We start from the raw sequence: 11,689 nt of genomic DNA on the forward strand, positions 1-11,689 counted from the left end.
GGACCGCAAACGATAATGCTGCTATTCGTAGGATCTACTGAGAGATCTGATAAGCAATAAAATGAAATAACAAACAACTGCAAGCAAGGCTGATCATACTACGTGAAAAATGGGCTTTGCGAGACAACACCACGACTGGAACCGATACAGCAGGATTGCAACCGCGGACAGCTGTTTCGTTCTTATTGGAACTCATCAGCGCGGTGTAGCGAATCTAAATGACGCCAGCCCAAAGGCCAACGCAAATAAATTGCCCAATAACCCGTACACTGTATCAAGTTCCATCGTGACACTTTGAATTCCTTGTCCCCCGAAACACGTGATGTGGCAGCGCGTGATTCGGGGGACAAGTAAGTTCAAAGTACGGAACTTGATACAGTGTACGGGTTATTGGGCAATTTATTTGCGTTGGCCTTTGGGCTGGCGTCATTTAGATTCGCTACATATACACCGCGCTGATGAGTTCCAATAAGAACGAAACAGCTGTCCGCGGTTGCAATCCTGCTGTATCGGTTCCAGTCGTGGTGTTGTCTCGCAAAGCCCATTTTTCACGTAGTATGATCAGCCTTGCTTGCAGTTGTTTGCCCCAAAGAACGACTGCGTGGGAGGCTAGCACGAAACAGGCACAAGCAGCTACGACAGCTACAAGCCGGTGTGGTCGGTTCCAGATCCCGCTCTGGATCTTTGTTTGGAGACAGCTGTTGTTGTCATATATGAAGTGGAGAATGCTTTTCTTCAAAAACCGTGCTGCATTTGACGCAGTTGTTCCCTGTTGGAAGGAAGCGGTTCTTCACTCATCATGTCAATAATTTACAGCCTTATAGCTCGTGGAACTACTGTCCTAGTCGATTATACAGAATCTACGGGCAACTTTCAGCAGATAACAAGTTCAATTTTGCAGAAAATTCCCTTAGACGACGACACGAAATGCACGTATGTTTCTGGAAGGTAAGCTCAAGTTTACAACTAGTACAGTAGTAGCACTGGAGGCACGATTTTAACAGCTTTAATATGTACTGTGCTTATAACTTCGTTTATAAATTTGATCATACAATCAGAAAATATGATGAACTGTGGAAAAGATCATAGAACCTTAAAATAAGTAAATAGTAATCTAAAGAGGCAATATTGTCAATGTAGCCCTTAGTATAAACATAAGCTTACTGCATGCGGAATATGTCGCAATCGAACCCCGACTGCAGCTTTCAGCTTTTCGTGCATTAAGAGTTGTCAAAATAAGTCCGTCCATGGCAAATAAATAAAATAAACCACATTTCCTAATTTTCGGTCTTAAACTAGTCGTCATTGAATTTTAAATAAGCTTACGTATTCTCTCTAATAGACGTGCCGTGTGCTGTGTTCTATTTATAGTACAGGCGGAAGTGGCTAGACTAAAGGGACATTTTGCTTATTAATTATACAAATCTAAAAGAGAAAGTAGCCTTGCACTTCTTTTGTTATTGAAACTCTGTAGTGTTGAGCAAAGCTATTTAGGTTACCGTATATCTTAAAATGAAGAGGGTCTATTATAGGCAGGGATCATATTCGGTGTGGTGTGGGTTGGTTTTTTTTAATTTTTTTTTTTTTTTATAGGGGGTCGCTCAGCTGCAGACTGCCATGTTTTTTTCTTCCTAGATCACAAGTTTATTTTATTTTCTCCTGAAGACCCAGACCCCCTTAAATTTTTTGACTGTAGACCGCCAGATAAGAAAGAATGTGCCCTAAGACTGATGCTTAAAATAGACCCTTTATGAAGTTTCCATGTCGATCTTTCATATAAAAAAATTGTGGAAATTAGTTAAATAGTGACAGAGAAATGACAGGTTACATCTTACCGTCGATTGCATCTACCTGTGAACGCATGTGCCAAAAACATGTTTTCAAATGATGTCAAACATCAGCGTTTCAGGTGTCAAACTTTGAAGTTTGGCAGACCGTAACGACAACTTTCGCGCCGAAAGTTCAACACATTCCGGTTTCGAAATGGCGGAAAAATTAGATATAGAAACTTCTTCTGAGAAACTGATGCTGATCTGTGTCGATATGCATACACAGATTCACTTGAATCATTTCTAGTGTAAAGTTTCGCCCGTACTCAGTGTTTATGGTGAGCATTTTGAGTGCAAAAGTTAAGTTCGGGTTTCGGTCTGCTAAAATTCAAAGTTTGACACCAGAAACGCTGACATTTGACGTCATTTGAAAACATGTTTTTAGCGCATGTGTTCACAGGTAGAGGCAATCGACAGTATTTAGCCTGGAGACACCCTTGAAGGTGTACAGTAACTATGCCAAATTGTGGTGTTTTTCAGGGAAATACAGTACCTTCAGGTTACTATTTTTAGCAACTTCTATTTTTGGCAATTTTTTTTCAGAGCTACATATATTTTAGTGACTACTTAATTAAGCACTTTTCCAAAAAATTTTTAAAGTTATGGATATTGTGTAAACCACTTTTTAAAGAACATACACTGTATAGCTAAGTTGGAAATATATACCAGTATTCAGTAAAAGAACAAACTCACTTAAGAAAGTGAGTAGAACATTTGATAGCAGAAAGAACAAAGTTACCGGCATCTGTAAAAGAATTTTTTTCAAGTTGACTTTGCTTATTTTGTTTCCCTTTGGGGTGGGGAGGGGAGGTACTAAAATTCAACGAGTATTAAATTTGACTGAGACAAATTTTTAAGCGAGTACTAAATTTAGTGATTTTTGTCCAACTCGCTAAAATCGCTAAAATTAGTAGCCGCTAACAAAAGTAACCTTAAGGTATATTGGCAAAAAACTTTTGCCAATGAAAATACTTTCCGTTGTGGATTATGACAAATGGAATGTTCTCTCTTCCTGCCTCCTTTCCATTAAGAAACTGCAACCTTTAATTTCTAAAACATGGGTGACCATCCCTATTACTGACAAATGGAATGTTTTCAGTTTATAACCCCATTACTAGTTGAACATAAAGGCCATGATAGTTTGTTCTTCCCTTGTGCAAAGAAAGACTGTGCAGATTAATTTTTGTTTCGTCTTGTTTTGTTTTCAAGTTACCATTTTCATGTAATAGTAGATGATGGACTTGTTTACCTTTGTATGGCTGATGAAGAATTTGGAAAGAGACAGCCATATGCATTCTTAGAGGAGGTATGCCAGTCACTTGATTTATACTTACTTACTGCCCTATACGCCGTTGGCGCTAGGGGCAGCGACAAATCTTCTCCACTTCTTAGATTTTTTTTTTTTTCCCCCCCGGTTTTTAAGGGTTTTAATTAGTCACTTGATTTATACTAAGTGGAGATGAGAAATGAGTTATAAGTACATTTTTCTGATGCACGAAGAGCTGAATTTGTGGTATGTTTAATTATAGATTAGCTCATATCTTATCTTGTTTCACTCTACATACAGATCAAACGTAGATTTGTGAACAGCTCTCTGAAACAAAGAGCAAGAACAGCTCATGCATATGAATTCAGGAGAGATTATGGACAAGTACTGGGCAGTCAAATGGTAAGAGAACTAATTTAAAAGTGATCAATTTAGAGTAAATGGGCGATTCCAGAAAATATCCATACCATACCAGGAAGGCTTTTTGGAAATCCAAGGGCAAGGGGTTTTTTTTTTAACTGTAATTCCGAAGGCAAGGGGGGATACTTCGGATTGGAACTCCGAAGGCATAGGGGAGTTCCAGATCTTGGATTGTGTGGTTCAGAAAATATCCATCCCCCCCCCCCCCCACACGGATGGTCACTGGAAATTCCAAGAGGGAGGGGGGGGGGTTTAAACCCAGAAATTTCTGAGGGGAAGGGGTTTTTTTGAACTGTAATTCAGAAGGCATGGGGGGGATACTTACGATATTCATTTAACATAAAGCCAACTTTGCTTGTTGCCTCTGTAGTCTTTGTTCTCTGATCCTGGCCACGATGATACAGATCAGATTTCAAAAGTTCGACGAGAGGTGAATGAGGTGAAGGATGTTATGACTCAAAATATAGGTATGGATTGCACAGTTGGTACCTATATTGATGAACATATTATTTTCCTTGGATAGTAGCCATCCTCCGAAGAAAAAAAATAAATGTCCCCTTTGGTAAGAATATTTGAAATTATAATCACCCCCCCCCCCCCTCCACCTCTCTTTAATAATCAACACCCCCTTTCCCCCTTTCTTTCTCCCTTTTCTAAAAAGTTACATTTGGGATTGGAATGACCCTTTTCCCCCACTTATTCATTGCTTTTACTTTGTTCATTTCTGCATACAAAAGTGTTAATAATGACTCCCATGGCATAAATCATGACACCTAAGCAGGGATTTCAAAACGTTTTGAAGAAGGCATCAGCAACTGGAAGAGTAGGCGGTGGCTCGCAAGCTGACTGCTATGGCCAAAGAAACCGGTGACATAAAGTCAAGTAGCTGGTGGAACTTGGTGGCTTGTTTTGAAAACCCTGCCTTAGTTATATATCTACACTAATTACCTACATGCAAATTTAGGATCTAGTTGCTATATATTATTTATTATGTACAATTGTCACCTAGCCTGACATTTTCTTTGCATATTTTTTTATTCTCAGTTCTGTAGTCATTTTCAGATCAACCAGTTCTTTAAATACATAAAAAGTTGGAATTTTAGAATGTTCCCTGCTTAACCAAATAGTTTTAAAATTTTTGCAAGGGTTAAAGAATAATTCTAATCAAAAGTTCACCAACTTTTTTTCTAATTCACCAAAGAACTTGGTGGCTTGTTTTGAAAACCCTGCCTTAGTTATATATCTACACTAATTACCTACATGCAAATTTAGGATCTAGTTGTTATATATTATTTATTATGTACAATTGTCACCTAGCCTGACATTTTCTTTGCATATTTTTTTATTCTCAGTTCTGTAGTCATTTTCAGATCAACCAGTTCTTTAAATACATAAAAAGTTGGAATTTTAGAATGTTCCCTGCTTAACCAAATAGTTTTAAAATTTTTGCAAGGGTTAAAGAATAATTCTAATCAAAAGTTCACCAACTTTTTTCTAATTTACCAATGAACACCTCTTGAAGCGTAAGTTCCCTGCATTGGCCTAAGAGTACAAACCAGACATTTTCAAAGTTGTAGGGATTGGAATATGACACGAGATTTGTGAAAGAAACCAAATTGCGAGCACTTGGGAAGCCTGTGTTCAGTGTACATGTACTTGATGTGGTTGTTTTATGATTAAATAGGGTAATAAAACAAAATATTTACAGCATGATTTCCACTGAGCAATACAAGGGGCCCCATTTGATAAACAGGTGGTTGCACTTTCCATAGGTATTCACTCTTAGTAAACTGTGGCTTGACTTATTTTCTATAGAAAAAGTTCTTGAAAGAGGTGAGAAGATTGATGTTCTCGTAGAAAAAGCTGAAGAATTGGACCATGGTGTAAGTTTGTTTGATTCAAATGTAAATGGCCTGAATTAATAAAAAAGAAAAAGCCCATCTGAGAGCTATTACAAAAAAGATGGCAGAACTCTTTATTATTTTACCTTTCAAAAAATCTTGGATGAGACATAGCATCATAGTAAATAAATGATAATAATATATGATATATGAAATTTGCAATCAATCACCAGGGTTGGAAACTAAAATTTCTGAGCGCTCGCCATCTGGGCGAGTGACCTTCAAGTTGCACTCGCCCAGATCAGTTTTCACTCGCCCAGTCTCCTTTATTAAAGAAAAGGAAAATTTAGCCTCCCTCCCCCTACAAATAATAAAATATACAACTAAAACTTAAACTCATCATGCCCACCGTAGTGCTCCATCGTGATGCTCCCGGTGATGCTGACTGCAATCTATTTCTTCAATGAAAAATCGCCAAAAGTAGACCTTACTCCACGATAAAAACACGAATACACTAACTTCAAAAAATTCAAACGCAGTTTTTAATTTGATACATACTCCCAAATTCCTGTTATTGCTTGCAAGCGAAATGTTGAAATTGTACAAAAGAAGAGGCCGGAAAATCGGAAAATAACCATCTTGCTGCGTTTCGCAGCTCGATGGATGAATCAGTGTATTTTTGACCAGAGGTATTACTTTGTACAAGTACATCCATCGTGTAACAATCACCAAATGGAAGCCATTTTTGTCTGTTTACGAACTCATATGCAGCTTTGTTTGCGATTTCAAAATGTTGTTAAGCTATTGGCTTGTGGACAGTGTAGATTATTTTGAAGTGGAAGTTAAAGTTACATTAATTTGGAATAATATATTAAAAATCGTACTCGCCAAACCGGGCGAGTGATCCGTGATTCGTACTCGCCCAACAGTTTTCACACTCACCTGGGCGAGTGGGCGAGCGCTAATTTCCAACCCTGAATCACAGCAAATCTTTGCTGCAAGACATTAGTTATACATAACATTGTATTTTTGTAGAAACTGTAACATATGATCTGGAATACGTAAATGCTACCTGTTTTCTTACCTTACTGTTACTAATTTTCGCGGGACTTAATTTTCGCGATTTTCAAAAAATCGCGAAATTGAAGACTCGCGAAAATTTCTTACAAACGTTTTCTATTGTATTTTTTATGTTAATTACGTATTTTTGGCCAAATTGCGAAAATTAACTCCAGCGAAATATGCCCGTTCCATTTTCGTGAAATTAAGTTACCGCGAAAATAAGTAATAATAAGGTAATAATTTTGATTCTTTTTCTTCAGTCTCAGGTGTTTCACAGACAGGCCACAAGGTTACGTCGAAAAATGTGGTGGCAAGACAAGAAGATGTGCCTGATTCTGTTGTTTGTACTGGCCGTCATAATCGCTGCAATAACTCTAACTGTTCTGGGTGTTGAAGGAAAGCTTTAACACAATCATATACAGTATTGGCAAGTGGACAAACAAGTCAAGTCTGTAGCTGTGACAATCTGCAGTCTACATTCTTATAGCCGGGGAGTACTCAAAAAAATTTTCTACGGGGAGGCTCCGCCCCGAGTTCTAAACCCTTACCCTTTTATATACCATTTTGACATTGTACCCCTTTCGTATACCTTTAACTGAAAAAAGGCACCCCTTTCATATACCTAAAAGACGTGGCGTGGACTTAAAACAGGACGTTTTCTTGTCATTTTCATGTAGCGCTTAATAAATTAAAATAATACAGCCATAAATTGCGTCTGTTCAAAATATTTTAATTAAAGGCCCTTTTAAATATGTAAGTGACAGATTTCCATACCCTTTCATATACCTAAACTCGTAAAATCCCTACCCTTTTATATACCTGAAGCCTAAAAAAGGTACCCCTTTCGGGCCGAGCCTCCCTGTATAGGCCATTATAGGGAGTACCCCCCGGGTCTTATAGCTTTTGCCCGGCAGGATTTTCTTGTTTATTTCTGCATATATGTTGGTGTGTTCCAGCTGCTACATATTGACTGCTCTATAGAAGCAATTAATTTCTTTGTGTTCGGCTAGGAGAGGGTTAGGCATGGTTTCTGCTTCATTTGCAATGTTTATAGTAAGTAAGAGTTGTGATAAACCACCCTCTCTAAAAAATTCAAAAATTTAATATAATATTTTTTAGTTGAGATTATTGTAAACATACATGTATACATGTAGATTATTAGCTAGATCATGATCTCTAAGAATTATTCAATAAACATTTTTGCTTGTATATTTTATTTTCCTTGTTGTAGATTACTACACATTTTGTTGCTTATAATTGAAATGTAATAATCCACTTTTATGTAGCAACCTATTCACAGTGAAACGTACATTTATTACTAGATATTAACTTTTTATTCAAGATGTGGTGTATATGTTGCAGTTTATAATAAGTTTTCAAGTAAAAATGATTTCAAACTAGTTGTATTTTTCTTTGTTAAGAATGGTAACTCTGGAACAAAGGGACTGAAATACAAATCAAACTAGTCTGAAATCACTTTCATCTGAAATTAATTTTAAACTGCAATATTTATACTGTCATCACAGACTGTAACACCAATTTCCCATTGACAACTTTTTTCATTTTACATGCTACAAGGTGGTTAGCCATCATTCATCAGCCATCATGTTGGTTTTTTCCTCCCCATATATTGTTCCAAAACGTTATATACAAGTCAGTTTAGGCTACTGATCAAGAAAATATTTCTTTATAGACTATCTTGCAAATATTAAATAATTGGATTATTATTAAAATTAGATTTTATACTAGCTATAGAGTTACTCAAACAACAATTAATTAGTAGTAGCTAGTTTAATTGAATCAGTGCTACCAAATTACACAATTTGTAAGTTCCCAAGTTTTTCAGGACACAATTTTTGTCAGAAAATGTTTGAAGTAAAACCTTTTTGTAAAAACCTTTCCCCCCTATTTTGAAATTCAATTGTTTTCCTCCATGATTTCTATCAGACAAAGACTAAACAGACTCAACGTTTTTTTAAGTGGGTGTTCAATGCTAAAATTAATTGAATTTAAAATTTAATTAGTCCTGTGTGTGTGTATTGGTAAACTAATAGTTGAATAACTTTCCTTTAAATGTAATAAAATTATGACTGAAATGTTTCAGAATTCAGCATTATTGTTGTTGTAAAGGACTGTACTGTGATACTTGTGTGTGAAATATAAAGGAGTGTAGTGTGATACACAATGTATGAATTGTTGCACACACACACTAAAACAAGATTTTTAACTTTTGATTTCTTATGCACAAATACGTGTGTTATTTTTCACTTGGAAAATGAGTGGAGTGACAAGTTTGTTGAAGAGTTTTGAAAAAGTGATGATTAAGTGCAGTAATGTCGCACGATTTGTTTGTTTTATAAAACAGTTGAATGGGATGAAACCATTTACTGTTGACCACCTTTGATTTGCCGACCTTTACCACAATCGTAGGCAAGCAATGCATCCAAATGGCTCTGAAGTTTTAACCCTTCGAACGTATTGCGTACCTATAATCCTTTGAGCATTTGTGGTCATGAAATAGGACTGCAATGCGTGCGAGTGCGTGAAGCACGCAATCCAAATAAAAGTTATCTTGCAAGAGCAGAAACGACCCTTTAAAAAAATAAGGTCGAAGGTGTTGTTCTAATTTATAAGTGTAGTGCTTCTAGTTAACACTGTGAATACTGTAAAACCCTATATCAAATTAACAGTTACAAAAGTATATACTTGAAATTTTACAGTTCAGATAAACCTTGTTGCTGTTGTTAAATATAGCCTGCAAGAAATGTTCATGTTAAAATAGTTTTCAATATTAAGTTCGTGCCCTATAACTATTACTGTTTATATTTAACGAGATGAAGTTTTATAAAAGCTCGCATGAGCAAATTTAACGACATCTCGGGAATTCTCTACGCAGCCTTAATGGTACTTTACTAGACCTTTAAGCCCGTTAATAGTGGACAGAATGCTTTCCAGTGTTTCACCAAGCCCTCTGTGATGAACACGTAAGTTTCTTCTATTTCTTTCCTTGTTGGTTTCGGACGAATCAAGGTTTGATCGTTTCTCCACTCCTTTTGCACTTGCGTCGGTTGCTAATTTCGCTTTATTTCCTTTACTGCCCGAGTGTTTGGCCATAAGATCGTGTTTTTGCGAATCGATGTTTCGTTGCGGGCTCCTCTGTCGACTTTTCGAATCATTTTCCTTGCTTTTCTCTGCAACTTTCAATCGCACGCTGTCCATTTTACTTTGTTTTTGAGATAAGGGGGATAAATTTTTCGAACTGTGGGTGGAGTCTGTCTGCATTGTTGGAGACGTTTCCTTGGCAACGGGGCTAGCCTTGGCGATTTTTCTGTGCATTTTCGAGTGATCTTTAGTGACTTTGACAAGCTTCCGAACCTTTGTTACAAAATTCGCCGCGTCGTTAAGAACGGTCTTGGCTTCATCAACAACTTTTCTTGCGTGTTTGATTACTCCCTTCATGGCATCAGTAACGTTAGGATTCTTCAGGTCAACATTTTTCAATCCTGCGATTGGAAGGAGAAAATTAGTAATTTTTGACATGTCTAAACCGTTTTCATGCCGTGGTTTCTTTCCTGGTTTTCTTCCCTTAAACAACTGTCCTGCAAGTTTCGAGAGTAAGACTTTAGAACCCGCAAATTGTCCATCATCTGTTGTTTGATGCTTCGAGTCTTGTGCACTACCAGAAAAGTCTGTGTCTTGTTGATCCGATTTCTTTCCTATTTTCTCGTGCCTTCCTTGATTAAACTTGGAAAAATCCGTTCTCTTTGAAGCCACGCTGACGTCTTTAGGAAGCTTAAAGCTTGTTTTATACCCAGGCCATTGTCCTTTCATGCTAAACTTGGGGTGTTTAACATTGACCGTAGCCAAAACAGGGCTGTTCATGGCCAACATCTCTGCGTTGTCATTATCCACCTGCCAGTCCTGTTTAGAAGCGGCCTTCACTTTAGACTCTGGTAATTCATAATGGAGATTGGTTCCCATATTGCTCGCCTCGACGTGAACTTCGTACGATTTCGAGCCTCCTCTAAATCCATTTTTCTGTGCTTTGGTTTGTAATGTTAAACCGCACATTAAACAAAGGAAGATTAAACTAGAGGTCCTTTTGCCGTCCATGTCAGCAGTTGAGTAGTGAAATCTTTTACCTCTGTTTCTCCGCTCAAGCGACACCTTACCCACTTTGGTGTTACCCGTAAATCTCCGTAGCAGTCAAATATGTGAAATTTAAGCGAGTCGTTCTTAAAATCATCATTTATCGTCTCATTTTTCAAAGGAAGAAATCAACAGTGAAGCATGAAATATGAAGGAGAATCGAAGCAAAGACCAGTCTAGTTGCCATCATGCATTTATTATGAGTTAACACTTGTGACCAATTCAGTCCTGGTCGCGATATAAGTGCGTTTGTCACAGTTAGCAGGTTAATTAAACACTCAATACATTCGTGAATAACAAACGTCCAGGTCCAGACTGAGTGATATTTTTATCAAGTAGTTTTTCTGTCGCATGGGGTCACTAACATTCTTCCTTGAACACAAAAAGGAATTTGTTTATTTACCGAATCAAACGAAGCGTTCTGTGTTCGTTTGGCATATCGGAGACCTGCCAGTAGGCGCGGCCGAGATTGACAATGGACAAGGCACTTACAAGATCACTCTTGGCATGTCATAATGTAACGTCCGGAGATTTGTGGCATCTGTTGCTATTCAGTCATATTAGTATTTTGGGGGTCGAGACAATTTTAATTACTAACTTCTTGGATCAAGAATCTAACTGAAACACGAAGTGTTGTCTCCAAACTTTTGCGGTTGAAAACTGTTAGGCGGTGTCCTATTGGAAACAGCTGCGTGGTTTGTTTGCTGAGTTTGGTTGAGTTTTGTCAGGTTCTGTTAGGAAAACTATTTTCGGTTGATTTGGTTGAAAGCATATTTGAACATCGGAGTCAACCGTTTCAACTAAAAATGTTTGGAAAACTGGAAAAGTTTCTTATTAGGAAACGTCAGCTAAAACAATCAAGTTTGATGCCGGTTGAAAACTGAAAGCTGATCAACCAAAGCAAGCATTTTTTTTTCAGAACACAAAATGACTCATTCTCGACCAACCCAGCGGCCGATCTAAAGCAGTTGAAGTCAATTAACATATAAATGTTAGATTCTGTGAGTAAATTGAAAACCAGCCTGTTCCGGGCTAAGTCCTCATGATTTGATCAGGCCAATACATTCTATTTCACTAAATGTCACTACCTATAAGCGATGCGCCATCTTACACATTCACTC

The 11,689-nt window shown here is 37.4% G+C and overlaps 2 protein-coding genes across 2 annotated transcripts; one reads left to right on the plus strand and one right to left on the minus strand.

The window, feature by feature from the left end:
• The first annotated feature begins 429 nt into the window (after window positions 1-429).
• On the plus strand, window positions 430-7,628 carry LOC144644266 (vesicle-associated membrane protein 7B-like). Its single transcript, XM_078503718.1, has 6 exons — window positions 430-948; window positions 3,039-3,135; window positions 3,397-3,498; window positions 3,887-3,983; window positions 5,332-5,399; window positions 6,680-7,628. The coding sequence occupies exons 1-6, from the start codon at window positions 800-802 to the stop codon at window positions 6,824-6,826; spliced, it is 660 nt and encodes a 219-aa protein (XP_078359844.1). The 5' UTR covers window positions 430-799; the 3' UTR covers window positions 6,827-7,628.
• Window positions 7,629-8,573: 945 nt separating this feature from the next.
• Window positions 8,574-10,695, minus strand: LOC144644265 (uncharacterized). The gene has a single exon (XM_078503717.1). The coding sequence runs from the start codon at window positions 10,530-10,532 to the stop codon at window positions 9,318-9,320; it is 1,215 nt and encodes a 404-aa protein (XP_078359843.1). The 5' UTR covers window positions 10,533-10,695; the 3' UTR covers window positions 8,574-9,317.
• Between the last annotated feature and the right edge of the window lie 994 nt (window positions 10,696-11,689).

This window comes from Oculina patagonica, chromosome 2 (genome assembly GCF_052425735.1).
Source record: "Oculina patagonica isolate OP01 chromosome 2, crgOcupat, whole genome shotgun sequence".
Lineage (NCBI taxonomy): Eukaryota > Metazoa > Cnidaria > Anthozoa > Scleractinia > Oculinidae > Oculina > Oculina patagonica.

Coding starts and splice junctions, on each gene's coding strand:
- LOC144644265 (XM_078503717.1), bottom strand. CDS start 10,532: ATGGACGGCAAAAGGACCTCTAGTTTAATCTTCCTTTGTTTAATGTGC.
- LOC144644266 (XM_078503718.1), top strand. CDS start 800: ATGTCAATAATTTACAGCCTTATAGCTCGTGGAACTACTGTCCTAGTC. Junction 3,136..3,396: donor CATATGCATTCTTAGAGGAG/GTATGCCAGTCA, acceptor CTCTACATACAG/ATCAAACGTAGATTTGTGAA. Junction 5,400..6,679: donor CTGAAGAATTGGACCATGGT/GTAAGTTTGTTT, acceptor CTTTTTCTTCAG/TCTCAGGTGTTTCACAGACA.